The sequence below is a fragment of the Macrobrachium rosenbergii genome, chromosome 9 (genome assembly GCF_040412425.1).
Source record: "Macrobrachium rosenbergii isolate ZJJX-2024 chromosome 9, ASM4041242v1, whole genome shotgun sequence".
Classification (NCBI taxonomy): Eukaryota; Metazoa; Arthropoda; class Malacostraca; order Decapoda; family Palaemonidae; genus Macrobrachium; species Macrobrachium rosenbergii.
In genome coordinates, this window is record NC_089749.1 from 50,353,608 (window position 1) to 50,373,607 (window position 20,000).

Genomic DNA, 20,000 nt, shown 5'->3' on the forward strand with positions numbered 1-20,000 from the left:
CAGGGTGGGAGATTAACATTCCAGGAAGCAGCTTCAGTGAAGACAGTTCTAGCAGATTTCTTTCCGATGGTTGTTGACCTTGTAAATAAACTGTCCATTGACTTATCCCATTTCATCCCATGGCCTGTCTTAAGCCAGTGATCCACAATGCCATTATTTGATGTTTCAAATGGCATATTTGTGTTGGGAGCTTCTACTTTTTAGTCCTTTTGATGTTTGACCAATATTGGGATATTTTACAAGGAATACCGTATACAGTGCACAATATGTTGTTTGAATTGAAGGAATACTGTACAGTATACAATATTGTTTGAATTGTAATATTCTAGGTAATTTCAAAATATTATATTTAAATAATAAGTTAATATCACGTTTTAAATGGGCACTGTGGAATGAAATTAGGATGAAATGGTAAACAGAGAATATTCTTAAGTTCATTGTTACACTGCTGGATTATAAATGTCTTTTTGCTTTATTTTTACAAAGTTCTAAAAATATGGAGGGTAAACGTAATGAATCTATTTTTGTATCAATATATATATATATATATATATTATATATATATATGTTATATATATATATATATATATATATATATATATATATATATATAATATATATATACATATAATATATATATATATAGTTATATATACATATATATATATATATATATATATATATATATATATATATATATATATATACTGTATATATATATATACACTATAGTTCTTTGGTTTACTTAATTTAATTGCTCCAAATTCCAATTTGTATATATCAAAATGCTTATATCAATCCAAATATTCTATTAATGGAATAAATAACGGAATTCAATTAATTCATCCCATACCAAGAATTTCCATATCCACCTTTGTACTCCACTTTAATACAATTATTTTATTGCAGGCACAATACATTGTTTAATGATAACTCATATTCAACCAAATAAATAAAAGAATAAAGCATTACAATAAAATATAACATAAAAGCTTATCAAAATCATGTCACTGCAGTGACGCACAGCTGACTTGAGATAGAGGGAGGGAGCGTTTATATTGCTGTGGGGAGAAGGAGAAGAGACAGTAAAAACATTACTGTATGTATGTAAAAGCAGTAATAATTTACACCAAAACAATAAAAGAAGGGAATTTCACAATAAATTTAACATATTGATACAGTATAAAAACTAAATGCAACATTGTAACAATAAAAATCGTAAAGAGAATCTACTTTGAGTGAGCTGCTCAGGACAAAACAGTGAGGTGGTAGAGAGGTGAGGGGAGGGGATGGTGGGAGACAGGGTCCGCTCCCACTGACTTTCTCCAGATGTGCCACTGGGACCAGGCTTGGATGATTTTTCTCTTTCACTACTTTTTGCCTGTTTGCTTTCTTTTACACTTGATTCACCCGAATCATTTATTTTTGCTACGGTAAAATACCTATCGAGTGACACTTGTTTTTTGCACCTTTTTAGTACTGTAAAAGTCGCTGTAACTCATCCCCACATCATCAAACAAACTGGCTTCTGCTTCTGTGCATATTGGATTGCTTGCTTCTACAAATTTCTTTAGATTTTTCCACGTTTACACCATTTCCTTGATTTCTGTGGATGACAGCAGCGGAAGTCAGTACTGTTTCCAATTTCATCCTCGGATGAAGAAAGTTCCCACCTCACCTCTGTCTCTTCAGGCATCTCCTTTGATTCATCCACTGTCAACTCCTCATCATGTTCATCAATCAGTTTGTTTATGTCTTTGTGGGGTACCTCCTGCCCCATGGTTTTGCCGAATGACATGATCTCCTCTACGGTTTAGTCCTCATGAATGAAACCTTTGAGGTCACGTTCAAGAACGCAGTCAGGCCATAGTTTTCCAAGCAGAATTGAGTGTTCTTTTGTGACGCTCTGCATGCAGTATTACCGAGTTTTAAGCAGCTGATCTATGTCAGTCGTTCTTTCAAAACTCCTGCGGTTGTGTCTTTGCTTCGCAACTGTGAAGCATCTGAAACAGAGCCTTGTGCAGAGTTTTAAAATTGGATATGACCTGCTGATCCATGGGCTGGAGTATGGGGGTGGTGTTGGGAGGGAGGAACACAATGTTGATGAAGTCGAATTGCCTGTCCAACCGTATGTGATCTTTCATGTCCTTCAGATAGGCAGGTGTGTTGTCCATTTCATCACGGTTGAGTAACAATCTGTTTTCAACCATCAGATGAACAGCTCAAGCGTGACTCCAGGCTTTATTGTTGGACTTCCACGTGACATTCTCAGAATGATAAACCAGTAATGGCTTTATTTTTAGATCCCTGATGCAATAGCACAGAACAAAAAGCCGTAGTGCGGTCTTTTCATTGGCTTATGTCCTGCATTTTCTTTTCTTCGATGTGTACTATAGGTCTTGTTTGCATCTTCCAAAAAAGACCTGTCTCGCCATGCTGAATACTTGTTGGGACTGGTAGCCTGAGAATCCACTAAACTTTTAAACTTCTTCACATAATCTTCGGCCGCTTTTGTATTTAGACTGGCAGCCTCCCCCATGCTGGGAACCATCCATGGCTCATTTTTATTTCCATTTCGAGAAGGACCTGTGTCCTGCACCTCCATGAATGGTCAAGGTTTTCTGCAAAATCATGATTGATTCACAGAATCCCAGTGAGCTCTTTCAGCCTTTAACCAGAAAAAGCATCAATTTTTCCATTTCTTCCAATCTTGTGGGTGCTGGGTTAAACGATATTCTGTTACTTCTACAGCAGCATCTAATGCCGTAATTTTCCCTTTCTTATTTAGAACAGTACATATCGTCGACATAGATCAGCCATATTCTTGAGCTAAGTCAGACACGCATGTGCCAGCTTCATGCTTGGCGATTATTTCTTTCTTAACTTCAACAGTTAAAAACTCCTTTTTCTTCATCACTTCCTTAACAGGCTTCTTCTTCATTCATGTGTGGCATTGTTATTCACGATTATTCATCACCATATAGATTGCAAAAATATGTGCGATAAAGTTATGCAAAGTGTCAACCACAGGCACAGACATGAACACAAGGCCCAGATTTAGACTAGTGCTTCATTAACAAGTTACGTTGAGGTTGATTAAGGACTTTCAGGACCTACTTTGGCATTTTAAAATAAGAACCATCACACCAGTTGTTTTATCACCTTCCCACTCACGTATCTTCCGTCCCTGATCCACATGGCTCCTCCCTCATCCAACCCCGAGGATCTCATTTCTCCTCCCTGCCAATCCCGGCGTGGTTTTTCAAAATTTTACTTCTATAATGAAAATACTAATAACAGATCATTTGGACAACAAGGAACCACTTTGTGTGTGGTGTGTGTGTGTATGATATATATATATATATATATATATATATATATATATATATATATATATATATATATATATATATATATATATATATATATATATATATATATATATATATATATATATATATATATATATATATATATATATATATATATATATATATATATATATATATATATATATATATATATATATATATAATATATAATATACATACATACATTAGCAGCTGTTCATCCTCAAAGGAGCTACACTCTCATGGTCCCCCCAGGGCTCCATAAGACAGACCAGCCAATCTCAAAGAATTCTCTTACAGTTGTTCTTGACCAGAATAGTGCTTATTAGCACAGTGATAGAATGGAAGGGACTCAGAGCAAGAGGGCTATATCTCCTATCCATGTCAATTGCCTTGGTTCTCCCTTGATCCTGCTCATACCGATGTGACAGCAGCACTTATGTCGGCTATCTTCCTCATTAAACACCAGGTACATGTGGGACTTTTGTCAGGAGAGTGGGTGGGTTTGGGGACTCTACAGTATACTAAAAAATAGGTTTTTCCTACGTCAAAACCTCAAAGAAGTTTACATAAGAAATTGACAGGTGACAAAATGGCTCAGCTCCTAATAAATAAACCCCAAAACCCCAACAACACAGATAAATTTATGGTCTTAAGTATAGTCACAGGTTCTTGACCATTTTAGATACCCATTAAGGTTTGGCAATTAAGAAAAGGAACCTGTATATGAATTATTCTTTGTGGCTTTAAGGTGACTTGCCTAATTAGGTTGGGTCTGGCTGCAGGATTATTGTGCCTTCCCTGGGAGTATATCAGCATGACTGCCACTGTCATGGACATAGTGATTCATGAATTTTTTATCCAAGGTAAAGTCATAGGATGCCAACTGTTTTCTTTATTCTGGACACCCATTAGGGCTTGGTAATAAAGAACAGGAAACACATGAACCTATATATGTCTTATTTCTTGTGGTTCTATAGTGAAACTATCTAATTATGTCAGGTCTGGTTGTGGGATTATTGCACCTTCCGTGTTTCAGGAATTCTACCTTATAACCACCCCTTGCACTCTTAATTTCTTTGAAGGAAACATTCAAGAAAGTTATTGACGACTTCACCTCTGGATGACATGCGACTTAGGAAAAGAAGTGAGGGTTTGTCTTTTAACAAGGGAAAATAAAATAATTCCTCAGCCCATGTAGAGAAAGTGGTTTTATTAGCATGGTGTAGGAAAAATAGGACCATCTGGGATGTTTTCTGTAACATATAAGTAAACTGTGAGTGCTTGAACTGGGCATAATATTTTAGCCAAAATACTAAGTTCCCTTATCAGGAAAAAAAAAGGGTTTTTCCCTCAAAGGTCCTCATTCTTGCCCAGGAATGATAGGCCAGGAGACAACAGTAAATGACAACTAGGTGTATGGGTGATGAAATGTTATCCCTGTCTAAGAGAGCCCAGTATGGTAATCTAGGCTCCTGATGCCAACCAACCAAGAAGACTGCCTTTTGGAGCATATGAGTTGTACTGTAGTTGTACTGGGCCCACAGATTTGAGGGATGACAGAGTCCAAGAACCGTATTCAGGACCAGGTAATGGCGTACCGTGAGCTGGACCTTTAGTGCAAAACGCTGAAGAAGGGGAATTAACACTTTCTATATTAGAATCAATTCCAAAACCATAAAGCAAGGGTCTTGACAGTGATGATTGTTGTAATTAGCAAGGCAGCTCTAATTTCAGAAAATATATAAAAAATTTAAAACTGTTTCAACAGATTCAAATGGCCTCAGCTTGGAGCAAGCTAACCACATTTTCTATATGGACTAGTATGTTGGATAGATGAAGTCCTTGTCTTACAATAGGTACCTAACAAATGTTAGGTAAAAAAATCTTCACAGTAGACTGATTATAAAATTGGCACGTGAAGTCACAGCTCAGAGGAAGGAGGATGGTTGAATTCTCTTCTTCTGTCTGGGATAGAACAGCAATGTCTAACTTGAAAACAATTCACAGAAACTAAAATAACCCTGCCCCATATAAATAAATTATCTAGAGATTCATTTACGCTAACTAGAAGCAAGAAAAGCGCTCTGAACTGTATTAAATACGGCGAAATAAATGCAGCATAAACGATTTCCAAACTAAAACATTGATCGTTATGACTGCAATTTATAATACAAAAGCAATATAAGAATATATACAATGTTATTGGATACAGTGAATTAAGGCATAACATTTTATAAGATGCATATTCGTTATGTTGACGTTTGTATAATACGATATGTGAATATAGAGTACAGTATAATGTAGGCTATGCTACCATATATGTATGTATACAATGTACCATAGTGTAGGCTAAGCTAATTCTTGTTATTCAATTTCTTTGCAATTGAATTATCATTTAAGTCACTTTGCATGAACATCCAGAATTAGCTGATATTAGTAATTACTATACCGTGTATGTATAGAGTATACTTTATAGTGTAGGCTAGGCTACCATGTATGTACTGCATACATGGTACCTAATACCCTAGTGTAGGCTAGGCTATGTTCGAGATATGTTTTGGTATTTCTTACGTTTTTTCCAACAAACGATGGTTTTTTTTGGAACCTAACCCCATCGTAAGTAGGATAATACCTGTATAAGCATTTTTAGTTTGTTTTGTGTCTGTTTGAACTATCAAAATAGGCAGTTCTAAATGTTTTTAGAATGTTTCTAAGTATTTGCGGGTTTTAGCTATTCGCAGGGGGGGGTACACATCCCCCGCGAATACGGTGGGTTTACTGTACTTAAAGTATCATCCTACAAAAAATATGGCTTAAATTATTATCCTATTACTAATGTATTAATCTTTGAAATTATATTATTAATATCATTTCAAAGTCATCATAAATGTTAGTACCCTTCTCCAGCCAAAGAGAGAGAGAGAGAGAGAGAAAATTACCACTACGACTTACATTCAGCCATTCTTGTGCTGGTACGGGCAAAAGAGAGAGAGAGAGAGAGAGAGAGGTTTATCTCTTTAATCCATTTCTTGTTAGAGAGAGAGAGAGAGGTTTATCTCTTTAATCCATTTCTTGTTACTCTGACTGACAACAACAAAAAAATGTTTTTTGTCTTCCAAAGATGTACTACTACCTTTACTACGCATTTTTAAAACACTATGAACACACACACAAACAGTGTGCATATGTAAAGAGACTCAAATTAGCAGTTCCTAAGAGAATGAGAGAGAGAGAAGGGCTGAACTAAGTATCTATTTATATATCTATCCATTTCTCATTCTACCCTTTGATGAGAGAGAGAGAGAGAGAGAAGAAGGGAAAAATTGATCTTCTACCCTTGGTCAGAAATGTCAAGTAATTTGACATTTTTGACAGTTCCACCCTCCCCATAGCTTCAGAGCTTTGGGCAAAAGACAGGGTGTGAGACAGGGTAAGATATCTCTCTCTTTGTTTAAAATTGAAATAATTTACTTTAAAATGCATAATTGTTGTAATTACAGTATATTATTATTATTATTTAATATTATTATTGAAAATTATACTTATTATTAGGTAAGTCATTTATTTATCATGTAAATGTGATTAGACCTCACCATCTAATTTGTTAAAAATTTGTGTTATCATTCTTTTCTCTCTTCAGTATCAGAGAGAGAGAGAAAAATATCACCACCCTCCTTTTTAGTGTATGCAAAGTCCTGAGGCATGCTTTGTAGTTGGTTAAAATCCCACCCTTCCTGCCAATAGCATGTCGCAAGGAGAGAGAGAGAGGAGAGGAGGTTGTTAAAGTTGTTATTGGCGCTTTCAGTCCTTCCGCCAATAGCTGCATCGTCATGGAGAGAGTGGGTTGCTACGCTTCCTCATTATTGGCTACTTCTAATCACCGAGCCAATACCGTGTCGTCATGAAGCTCACGCCCACAATAAAAAAAGTGTAATACAAATCCAATGATGCAGAATTCTTAGTATATTTGTTTATATACAGTAATCCATATTTCTTCTGAAGAATATATGTAGTACAGGAGAGAGAGAGAGAGAGAGAGAGAGAGAGAGAGAGAGACATATGGGCAGTTGGCCTTTACTTAAATCTCAAATTGGAATTATTTGGGGGAAGAGAGAGCAAAATAAGTATATCTTAGTTTAATTCAGACCACTGAGCTGATTAACAGTTTCCTAGGCTGGCCCGGCGATTAGATTTATTTTACATGGCTAAGAACCAGTTGGTTACCTAGCAACGGGACCTACAGCTTATTGTGAATCCAACCACATTATAGCGGTAGAAATGAATTTCTATCACTAGAAACAAATTCTCTGTTCTTCACTGGCCGTCGGAGATTCGAACTCGCGACACAACAGAGTGCAGAAGGAGAACGAACCCGTCACCTAGCGAGGAACTTGAAAGAGAGAGAGAGAGAGAGAGAGAGTGAGAGAGATGGGTGGCTGGCATTACTTAAATCTCAAAAGTGAAATTATTTGTGAATTATTCAGGGAGAGAGAGAGAGGTTGAATGAAGTGATTATATTGGTAAGCAGTTTTGTGATTTCACAGGATTTTAAAAATTAGTGGACATTACGTTAACCTACTAAATAATGACACTTACATTATCGATTTGCTTGAACTTTTTCCTTATAGGTCTAGCAATTTCATTATGTGCAACCCTGGTGTTGAAACACCCACGTGTATCCCCATGTATACCTCTGGTATTACTGCTCCTAGCTTTCGAAGTAAGTTTTTTACTCATTAGGTCCCTTTTCCTTAATATCCGAAATTACCATAAATGCAAAGTAATTACTGTACTCCTATAATATGCTTTTGAGTGGAGTCATTAAAAATTTTTCTTTCAAAGCTTAACAGAATTTATTATTTATCGCAATATGGGACAAACGAGCCGTTTCATTTAATATCAGACTCACCTTTAATCACAGGAGATTCTGAAGACACTGGCTTAGTCGTCTCTGTCACTACAGAAGTTACGTTGAAAGGGTCTACGAGTAAAATCTCTGGCAACACATCAGTATCTGCAGAAATTTCAAACAAGTGTTAGACCAGGATCTGAAAAAGGCTTACTTTAACTGTAAGGACTGAATATGAATCAGCAAAGTTACCTCTCCCGTTCACTGTTGTATGAAAGGTAATACACAAAATAAAATTGCCATTGTATGGCTATTTCAATTTTTACTCATTTTCAGAAGCCTCGCTCATAAAAGTAAAGGTGGTCAAGGATACCAGTATTGTAACTGCAAATAAACAAAGAAAAACTAGAAAAATAAAAATAAAAATGAATATCTATAAATATTAGAGATAATAGCTGGACTTTTCATTTTTAAAAGTAGTCTATTTTGGTCAAGTATTTTCCTCAAAAAGATAAACATTCAAAACCTTGCATTCGAGATCACTTATTGAGTGTCATCACTGCAATGAAGTAAGAGTTAACAATATCATTACCAGTAGTTTTATTATGTATATCAGTGATGTCTTCCATGGATGTTTTGACTTCCCCCAGCCATTCTTGAACAGCACTTGCATTGCCAGATGTATTTTGGTAAATGGAGCACACATCAAATAAACAGTTGGCTGCAAAAGTAAAAGTCAATATTATATGTAATATAGTAATCCCTCAATTATCCATATCGCCATTATCTGACACACCCGGACCAGGGATCAAGTCCCCAAAGATATATGATAGGCTATACATAAATGAAATAATTGGAAAAAAACTACCCTCCGATGGATGACAATGCTGCGCAGCCTCAAGAAAATAGTGGCAACACTGCCAACGCTCAGACTGACTGGGAAAGGCTTTTGAGGGGTGGGGGAAGCCTCAAGAAATTTCCATAGTTGGGGGGGGGGTCAGATGGCTTGCTGCTATGGAGAGGGGCAGTAAGGCCAAGTAAAGGAAGGCTCAGAGAATGGGGTTGTTTTGGAAGGTGGGTGGAGCTTGGGGAGCAGTTTCTTTGGTTGGGAGGGGGTGGGGATGCAGTGTTGGATGGATGAAGAGGGCTAGGTACACCCGACTTGAGAGAGCTTGTTTGGTTTCATGTTTTTATGTTTTTGATACAGTAATTCACATTTTATTAAAGGATATGTAAAGTACTGAGATACAGGGGGAGAGAGAGAGTAACACACACTCCTTCACTTTTTTCTTTATGTTTTATGCTACAGTATTCTTACTTATATTTTTGTTGTATTTTCTTATTATTTATTTTCTCAAACCAAAATATGAATGCAATCCTGTGTGTGGGCTACACGAGAGAGAGAGAGAGAAACTGAGGTATTTACATTGAAGTCTAGGCACAGTAACACACACATCTTCTAGTTTTATCTATATTTTGTTCTACAGTATTATAATTTATTTTTACTGTATTTTCTAATTTTTTATTGTTTCAACCAAAAGATTAATGCGTAGGGTACGTATGTATGCACACACTCATTCAATGCAGTTGGAAAACTTGCTACAGCCTGTTCGGTTTAGTGTTGCCTACAAATGAAATTCGGATTTCAAATATTTTTATGGTGATTAGAGATGGAACATCAACAGCGATAAAATATTCTCTTGCAAACTTTCATGTGTGATAATCATAGAGTCTACTAAACTTGTAATGAAGTATTGTACAGTAAACCAGACAAAGGAAAAAATATGGCAACACCTACCTACGTATGCATGCACTCATTCGATGGTATTGCGAACTTCATGGGTTTGTTTAGTTTCGTGTTTTTATGTTTATGGTACAGTAATTGATATTTCATTAAAGGATATGTACAGTACTGATGTACGGTAGAGAGATAGAGAGAGAGACAGACAGACTGAGGTATGTTTACATTATAGCCTAATACAGCAACACACACACTCTTACACTACTGCACTTTGTTTATATTTTATGCTGTAGTATTCTCATTTATATTTTTACTGTTTTCTAATTTTTATCGTTTTTGAAACCAAATTATAATTGCAATCAAGTCCGTAGGACCCATACACATGCACACATTAATTCCATGCTGTCGGTGAACTTGGTACAATCTGTTTGGCTTTGCCTTCCCTACATATGAAATAAGCATCTTAAATATTTTTACGGTGATCAGAAATGAAATATCAACAGTGATAAAATATTCTCTTGTGTACTGTTATGTGTGTTAATCATACTCAGAATCAACTAAACTTGTAATAAAAACAGTACAGTAAATCAAGCAAAGCCCAAAAAAAAAAAAAACATACTTACGCATGCACACACTCATTCGATGGCGTTGTGAACTTCTTTTAGTTTTAGCTTCATATATGTACAGTACTGAGAGATTTCATTAGAGAGAGAGAGAGAGAGAGAGAGAGAGAGAGAGAGAGAGAGAGAGAGAGAGAGAGAGAGAGAACTGAGGCATGTATACGTTGGTAAACAAACAAATCAAGAAACAGCTGTTTTGTGATTCTGAGGGATTTTATTTTTGTATATTCATTTTACATTTAAGTACAAAAATTTAAAATAATAATTCCATTAATACATTCGTTTCTTTTAGCGACTATTAAATAATTTTTCTAATTCTTTCAGTAGTAGGCTCAATCAGCTGATTATGGGAATGTAAACATTGCAAATGGTGGGACAATCAGTTTTTTGTGTATGTTACGGTGATAATTTATCAATATAATAATAGTATAAATGGATTCTGTAAGTAAAATAACAGTTTCATTACCATTACCTTCATCTTAAATACAGCTGTAATAGTCTATTTGATTTTTGCAAAATGACATTATGCGTGTAACACCTGGGATAGCAGGGTCCATAGTTAACATATAGCCTACACATTTTAGTTTTCTGTAAAAGAAAACTTTTGTGCCGGCTTTGTCTGTGCGTCCACCCCCAGATCTTAAAAATTGAGGCTAGAGGGCTGCATATTTGTATGTTGATCATCCACCCTTCAATCATCAAACAGTGCAGCCCTCTAGCCTTAGTAGTTTTTTGTTTAAGGTTAAATTTAGTGGTAATTGTACTTATAGCACTGCTATAGGTACCAACAACACAGGCCACCACTGGTCCCGTGGCCGAGTTTCATGGCCCGCGGTTAAGAGTTTCATTGGCCATGGCTGAAAGTCTCATACAGCATTATGTGTTGTACAGAAAACTCGATCGCGCCAAAGAAACTTTGGCACATTTTTACTTCTTTATCTCATGTATGGTAATACAATGTGGTAATAATTGGTATGGAAGTTGCTGTATAAAAATACATTATCATAAAATCATGGTAGGCTGTGTTTAAACACAGGTAGGCTATATGCTTACTGAACTTGTGTCATTTACTAGGGAGAGGAAAAATAGAGATTGCATTTTTTTTTTTTTTTTGTATTTATGCAGTATATTTTGTTAGAAATTACCTCTTGCATAAAGTTTTCAGTTTAAATTGCGATGGTTGTTGTTTATAAGTATACTAAGAGTTTACACTTATAAGGTTTTGACAAGGTTAGGTGAGGAAGGGTAAAGAGTTGCCCTTCAACCCCCTAGATTTTTTTACTAGCCATTACATGTATTCAGATTTCGTCCATATCCGACGGACCCTTAGCTCTATTAATTCAGGTAGCTGAAGGATTACTTTTAAAAGTGGATTCAATTAATAACTATTTTAATGTCAGTTTCAATGCATTTCTGAGCAACTTTTAGTAGCGTCTTAGAAATCCTTAGCATTTGAAATTACTGCTCATGGATGAATAACTTCACAATAAATAAGTTTAGTCACTAAGTCCTGCATGTTTATAATACTTTGCTATAAAAATCTACAAGTTTATCAAGAACACCCGAGTAATCTTGACCCATCTGCACTCATGGTGCCTTTTTAGGAGCACAAGACAAAATATTTCACCAAACCTTGTATTTTTCATATATATTATATATATTTATTTAATCAAAAAGACTAATGTGTCTTTTAAATATTAAACTATATTTAGCTGAAAACTGGCAACACTTCCATCTCAATCTTCAGTATACACGTAATCCCTCAATTATCCAGATTAATAAAGCCAAGGATCCATCAGATAATGGCAAAATCTGGATAATGGGCATTAAAAAAATCTAGGGGGGTGTTCAAAGGCAACTCTACCCTTCCTCAACTAACCTTGTCAACACCACACAACTGTAAAAACTCAATATGCTTATAAACAAAAACCATCAAAACTTTAAACTGAAAACTTTATGCAAAAGGCAATTATCTACCTATTTTCCCCGTTTAAATAAAAATACGCTACATGAATACAGTTTGAGAAAAAATGGAACCCTTTCTTTTTTTCTCTCTAGTAAATGACACAGTTCAGTAGGCAGTTAGCTCACTGTGGTTTTATGACCATTAACGTATTTTTATACAACAACTTCCCTAGCAGCGTTACCATATTGTAGTACCATATACAAAGATAAAAATGTGTATGTGTGAACTATAGAGTAGGCTAGCCGTGGTGTTACATTCAGTGCCCATTTGCAAAAGTCAAATAGGATATTGCAGCTGTATTTAAGATAAAGGTAATAGTAATGAAACTGTTATTTCACTTAGAGAATCCATTCATACTGTATTACTATACCGCTATATCATCATTGTAATACTGTATGTATAAAAAAAAAAAACCATCCCATCATTTGTAATGTTTATATTCTCAGAATCAGCTGATTGAGCCTACTACTGAAAGAATTAGGAAAATAATTTTTTTTTCTAAAGAAATTAATGTATTAATGGAACTATTTTTATTTTTGTACATAAACTTAAAACTGGTATGAAAAGGTAAACTAACATATTTTATGTTAAAGTAAAATCCCTCAAAATTGCAACACAGCTGTTTCCCAATTCATTTGTTTACTGATGTAAAAACACCTCGTTTTCTCTCTCTCTCTCTCTCTCTCTCTAAACATGAGAATATTCTATCACTGTTGGCATTTCATCTCTAATCACCATAAAAACATTTAAAATGCAAATTTCATATGTAGGCAAGACAAAACCAAACAGGCTGTACCAAGTTCCCCAACGGCATGGAATGACCATGTGCATATGTATGAACCCTATGTACACAAATATGTTTATCTTTTGGTTAGTAAGAACAAAAAAAATGAGAAAATGCACTAAAAACACATACAAGAATACAGTAGCATAAAATATAAACAAAATACTGTATTCTAAGAGTGTATGTTAATGTATTAGGCTTTAATGTAAGCATACCTCAGTTGTTGTTCTCTCTCTTCTACCATATCTGAGTACTGTGCGTATCCTTTAATGAAATATAAGTTACCATACCATAAACATATTACATAAAACTATACAAAATCTTGGAAGCTCTTGACGCCATCGAACGAGTAAGTGCAAACACTGGTATGTGTTTCCATATTTTTTGCTTTGCCTGAACTGTACCATACTTCATCACAAGTTTAGTTGACTCTAAATATGATTATCACACATATTATAACAGTACACGAGAATATTTTATCAATGTTGATATTTCATCTCTAATCACCGTAAAAATATTTAGATGCAAATTTCATATGTAGGAAAGGCCAAACACAGGCTGTAGCAAGTTTGCCAACAGCATGGAATGAGTGTGTGCATTCATCTTTTGTTTTGAAAAAAAAAAAAATGAGAAAATACAGAAAAATATAAACAAGAATACTGTAGCATAAAATATAAATAAAAAAGTAAAGGATGTGTGTTACTGTCCTTAGACTTTGATGTAAACATACCTCTCTCTCTCTCGTAGCCTATTCACACAAATGCATTTATCTTTTGGTTTGAAAAAACAATGAAAAAATACAGTAAAAATGTAAACAAGAATACTGTATCAAAATATAAATAAAAAAGTGAAGGAGTGTGTGTGTGTGTTACTGTACCTTACATTTTAATGTAAACATACCTCAATTATTGTTCTCTCTCTTTTTTTGTAGCCTATGCTCAAAACTGCATTTACATTTTGGTTTGATAAAAAAATGAGAAAATACATTAAAAATATAAACAAGAATATTGTAGCATAAACGTGAATAAAAAAGTGACGGAGTGTGTGGGTGTTAATGTAAACATACCTCAGTTATTGCGCTCCCTCACTCTCTCTCTCTCTACTGTATCTCAGTACTGCACACGTCTACCTAGCCCTTTTCACCCATCCAACACTGCTTCCCCACCCCGACATACAACCTGCTCCCCAGCTACACCCACCTTCCAAAACAAGTCATTCTCTGAGCCTTCCTCAACACACCCTTGCTGGCCCTTCTCTCCGATGGCACCAAGCCACCTGACACCCCCACCATGGAAACTTCTCAAGGCCTCCCCACCCCAAAAACCCTTTCTCAGTTAGTCCAAGTGTAGTCAGTGTTACCAACATCATCTAGAGGCCGCACAGCATTGCCAACCATCGGCAGGCAGTTTTTCAAATTTTTAAAATCTTTATAGATCATATATCTTCGGGGCCTTCATCATTGGTCCGAGTGTGTCAGATAGTGTCGAGTTCCAGATAAAGGCAATCCAGATAATTGAGGGTTTACTGTAGTGTGAAATTCTTAAGGTTAAGGGCACACTCCATTTATCCTATTTTTCAATCAAAGATTTTTTGGTAAGTAGTACTTATATCCAATCTATATCTGTATAAAAGATCAATGAATGTTCTAATTGGCCTATCTAATTGGGTAAATCTTCAAAAATATTTTTGTTCAAATATAGTGGGCACTCAAATTGTGGTTCTAGAATAAAGGCATTGGTCATGGGACTCCTTTTTTCTGTTTTCTATGGGAATACCTCAACCAGTACATAAACTAATGGATGAAGAGGACTTTGACAATATTTTAGATGAGTCTAATTTCTCAAAATTCACATCACCAACTGCTATTGGAGCAAATGAAAGAATGACATTAATGAAAGGTAAACTTCTTGGCAAAAGCCTGTTTGAGATTTTTGAACTCTGTCTTGGCAATAACTTACTAAATATTTGTAAATAATCAGTAATTTATACCACACAAAATAAATTGTACATGGTTTTTGTCAATCACTAAAATTTTTTGGAAATTTTGCGCAATCCCTTTTTTCTGGGTAACACAAACTACCAAGTGAACGGCACTACTGGAGTATGGATAAAGACCTTGAAACCCAGATTACTTGAAAAACAATACCAAGAAACAGATTCAAAGGCATAAATTATCTTCATTTTGTTAAGAATGAAAATTCAGAAAACAGCAAGGAAGAAGTTCAAGTAGTCTGGGACATTCCCTGAGGGACTATCAATAGTTGAACAGATTTTAGGATATTGCAGAAGCAGCTCTCTACAGCTACTTATATTAGGCAAACCTTTATGATTTGGCTTCAAGCAATGGATGCTATGTTGTAGAATGAGTGGCTGTTGTTTGCACATGGATTCATGTCATGGAGAGTAAACAAATCTTACCAAGAACAATGACAGTCTAGGTTCAAAAGTGGTTTAATCTATGATCAGTAGCCTTAAGAACCCATATGATTGCGAAATTTATGTAGATATTTTTTTCTAGTTATAACCAATCTGCACAAATGAAGTCCTCAATAGCCTGTATCAGATGTCCTTTAAAGTTGATACATCATCCCTAAAAATGGAAGATCATCAATCATATGACTGTAGGTTTGAAAAAATTGAAGTCTCTTTTTAAATGGCATGGGAACAGTATTATCATTACTGCTATGCCTCTGCCAAGCCTTCATGATGGTTTTATCAAGTTTGCATTGTTGCCTCTTAAAATTTCCCAAATTATATATTATGCTATGAGATTTCACTACTGGTCTCAATGCACGAACATCAATTGCTGCATTAAGTATTTCGACTCCTTGGTGATGTTTAAGATAATATTCACTTATAAATGTGGCAGAAATTTTTAGCATTGCTGCCACATCTGTTTCATCCTCTGCCAAAGTCAGAAGTGACCCTGGGCAAGGACCATCACACACCTCATTCATTCACATGGTCACCACCAAGCACAGCATTATTTATCCCCAGGCTACAGAAATTGACCCTAGAGTGCAGAGATATTTCACAAAGGAATCACAGGTAATTGTTGCACGTGAATAAATTAACCACAACATTGTTTATTTGTTTGTAATTAATAATGCTGTATGATAATATGTTTGTAAATAAACTACCTGGGAATGAAGAACAGTTCAAGTTAAAAATAAAAATGACCTTTTTCAAGAACAACAAATAAAGTATATCAAGAAAAATGGGATTAAATAACTGTAAGTTATAACTGAGAAAAACTAGCAATATGAAACACATTACATTTTAGGACTAATAAGAGTCTCCTTAACCCAAAGTTATTAGCCTATACACACACTGAGTGTGTGTTCATAATGTTTGAAAAACGTATTGTACAAGTACCATATCCTTGCAAGAAATAAAACTTACAGACTGTGTTCTTGTCAGTCGCCTGGACCATAAAGGGTGTGACCAGCAGGCAAACAGAAATAGGTCAACATTCCTTGAGAGATTAAAGAGATGAATTTTGTTTTGAAGATATGGCAATGTAGCAAATTTGAGAAAACAGCCAGTAAGGCTTGGCACACTCACAGTAATATCAATCCGCCACCCTGTTGGAAATGCAAGAAGATGGTCAACCAGCCATGGAAGGGAAAAACTTGTTTCTCAGCCATTTAGTTTTCAGGAGGTTTGTCACAAGAACTAACTTGTAACTGTCTTCTGATTCTGATGCCAAAAATTCTGGATCCCAAGGGTATTCTCTTCAAAAGTAACATCAAAAATCACATTTTCTTAAATTGAACATGTTCTTGATTGAACAGAGGGAGGATGTACTGTTGGTCCTAAAACAGGAATTTTTAACCAATTGGCATATAGTTATGTGCAGTTCATCTGGACTTGTAAATGAAAACAAAGTTAGCTTTTATTTTTGGTTATAGTAATTTGTAGTCTATTTGTATTAGTAAATGCATAAAACCCCATTTTCTTTATTTTTTACAAAAACAATTATTCTTTAGGGGAGGAATGTTTCTGAACAAAACTGGCCCTTGTGCCCATGGTACTAAAAAAAAAAGGCAAAATTTAATATGCACTTTTTTTATAAAATACAGTAGTGATTGAATTTTTTTATGTACTTAGTATACTTAGTGTCAAGTTATAATGTATAAAAACCTGTTTTTAGACAATGAATTTAAGAAAGAAATTGGTGTCAACAGGTTAATACGTTCAGAAACCCACACATTTTACATTTGTTTGTAAAATGGTTAAATGTATTTTATTGCCAGAATATGTTTAATTTCTTTAACAATCAAAACAGCTATTTTGTCCATGACCCTCTCTCTCTCTCTCTCTCTCTCTCTCTCTATTTTATAACAAATAAATGGAAGGTTTAGCTTGTATCACTGTCCTTAAATATCTTCGTCCAATAAGACGGCTGTCCTCTATTTGTTGCCGCATGGTGACAAGTGTACTCACTTCCATTTCATTCTGCCTTTATGGCATGTTTGCAAAGACAGTTTCCTACATTCATATAATATCTTTGTTGCCAAGGTCCTATGACTTTTATCCATCAATTAGTAAGGTTTCTTTTATATCACATGAAACTCAAGTAAAAAGCCTCTGAGGTAAACCAAGCACGAATCCTTTGGTGTAACATTAAATCTTGACAAGATTGTATTCTATTACCTTTTGCTAGTTTGAGGATCTTTTCCTGTGGCTGGTTGGTTTTGTAGTTTATCAGTGAGGTGTAATGAAAAATGAATTTTCTTACAGTATTCATATCTATATTTTAAATCTGTTTTAGCTGCATTTCCTCACCCTTTAGCTAATAGGACTTAACATGCCTTGCTTCTCACTTTGTCTCCTCTTAACAGTGCATATGCTTCACTGTGCATTGCTCTTTTAGTTGCTACATAATATGGGACTACCAATTTGCTGATCAAACAAAAAGTGATAGGCTTCACCTCTCGAGGTTGTAGTCTGATAATTGCAAGAATATTTATTTCAATCAGTTCTCCATCATGTTCTCTTGAGAAATTTTGGACTGTAGTCTTCCTTGTTCACAGTCATTATTAAATCGGTTCCATTAAGAATCAGAGTAGTATTACTCATCAACCCTTCCTCTGTGCCACCTTTTCTTCGTTTTCCCAGCACCAATGAAACAGAACGAAACAGTGTTGCACATCATCTTATAAGCTTACAGAAAATGTACACAACAGAAATTGTGCACGGCAGTACTGAAACTTAATACGGGTCAAAACTTTTAACAATTCTTATGCTATAATTACCTTTTACTGCTGTTGTTTTCCATAATTTTAACTAACTTTTAGGATTGAACTTTAAAACTTCCCTAATTCAACAGACCTTAATTTATGTTGTTCCCTCATGTTAACAATGAATCTTTACTACCACTATGCTTTGGTGGACTCTCTCTCTCTCTCTCTCGCTCTCCTATGATGAAAAGAATAAAAACAAACCAATCAGAACACTGATCGTCTTCTGAGGCAGACTTCCTGATTCTTCAACAGTTTGATTACACTGGCTGCGAAGTCTGTCTTCAAGTGCTTTTTCCAAGGTGCAATTTGTAACCTGTGGATTGAAAATGAATTTTTCAGTACAGTGATGTATGCGTATTCAACTTTTAATTCCAATGAAATACAGGACCCTAACTTACTTGACTACTTGTCTCTGTTAGCCCAGGAGGCGCACCTAGTAAGTCACCCTCGCCACAATTGGTCTGCAAATAAAGTTACAAAGAATTTACTCTCTCTCCCTCTCTCATACTCTTTCCTTAATATTGTAATTTGTAATTAACTTATTAAACAAGATTACTGACCAACCCTGAATATAATAAGTCAAACTCATTTCAATTTATTTAAGCTGACCTAGTATTTAGCATTATTTAAGAAGAAACTGGCCTTGTTCAAAATAGAAATAGAAATAATTTCCTCATGACATCACACCATTCAAATTTTTCCCAATACAGTAAAAGTTTTCTTCAAAAATTAACTAAATCTGTAATCTTAGTACACTGGGAAGTTATGGGCAAGAGCCAAAAGCACTAATTCATTCCAGAAGTTTTCCATACCACCCAAGAGTCTGGAAATTGTACTCCTGTAGGAGTACCATCTCGTTTGGTGAAGTCATTATCCACAATTCCATCTAAGTATCCACAGAGTCCATATAACTTCCCATAGAACTCTGGTGATGCCCACACTGACAAAGATGAAATACACTTTTCCACCTGAAAAGTTTTAGAAATCTTTGGATTATGGATACTCAACTCAACTGACTAGGCAGCCATTTTCCATAAGAAAATGTAAACACTTTCACTTACATTTTGCCCCAACAAAGACGACAAACTTTATCAAATGATAATGGAATTTACACCAATTATTTCATATCTTTTACATCATTATAAATAGTCACATAAAGGCTACTTTCTTATTCTCATGACTGATTCACGTTAATATACTAATTAATGTTGACATGTTGCAGCTGTCATGCATACAGAGTTTTCTCTCAATAAACAAAATATAAAATTACAATTTAATCGCCTTTACATGATATTTCTTTCATGATATGAAAATTAAAGAAAGAAAATAGAACTATATTTGGGATTTCAATGCTCTTACTATATTAAGAAAAAGAAAAGGTAAACTAAAATAAAGTCATTTTTTTAAAGTAACCACAGCTAGACTCTGCCATCAGAACTTT

At 35.0% G+C, this 20,000-nt stretch overlaps 1 protein-coding gene across 1 annotated transcript in view; it reads right to left on the minus strand.

Annotated features, from left to right (window-relative positions):
* Positions 1-20,000, minus strand: part of LOC136841781 (mucin-2-like) — a 244,327-nt gene that overhangs the window by 183,246 nt on the left and 41,081 nt on the right. Inside the window, exons 17-21 of the mRNA XM_067109067.1 lie at positions 19,372-19,527; positions 18,958-19,020; positions 18,761-18,872; positions 8,795-8,923; positions 8,263-8,367 (exon numbers count right to left, since the gene is read on the minus strand). Coding sequence (XP_066965168.1) covers positions 8,263-8,367; positions 8,795-8,923; positions 18,761-18,872; positions 18,958-19,020; positions 19,372-19,527 — 565 coding nt within the window. The remainder of the gene's footprint in view (positions 1-8,262; positions 8,368-8,794; positions 8,924-18,760; positions 18,873-18,957; positions 19,021-19,371; positions 19,528-20,000) is intronic.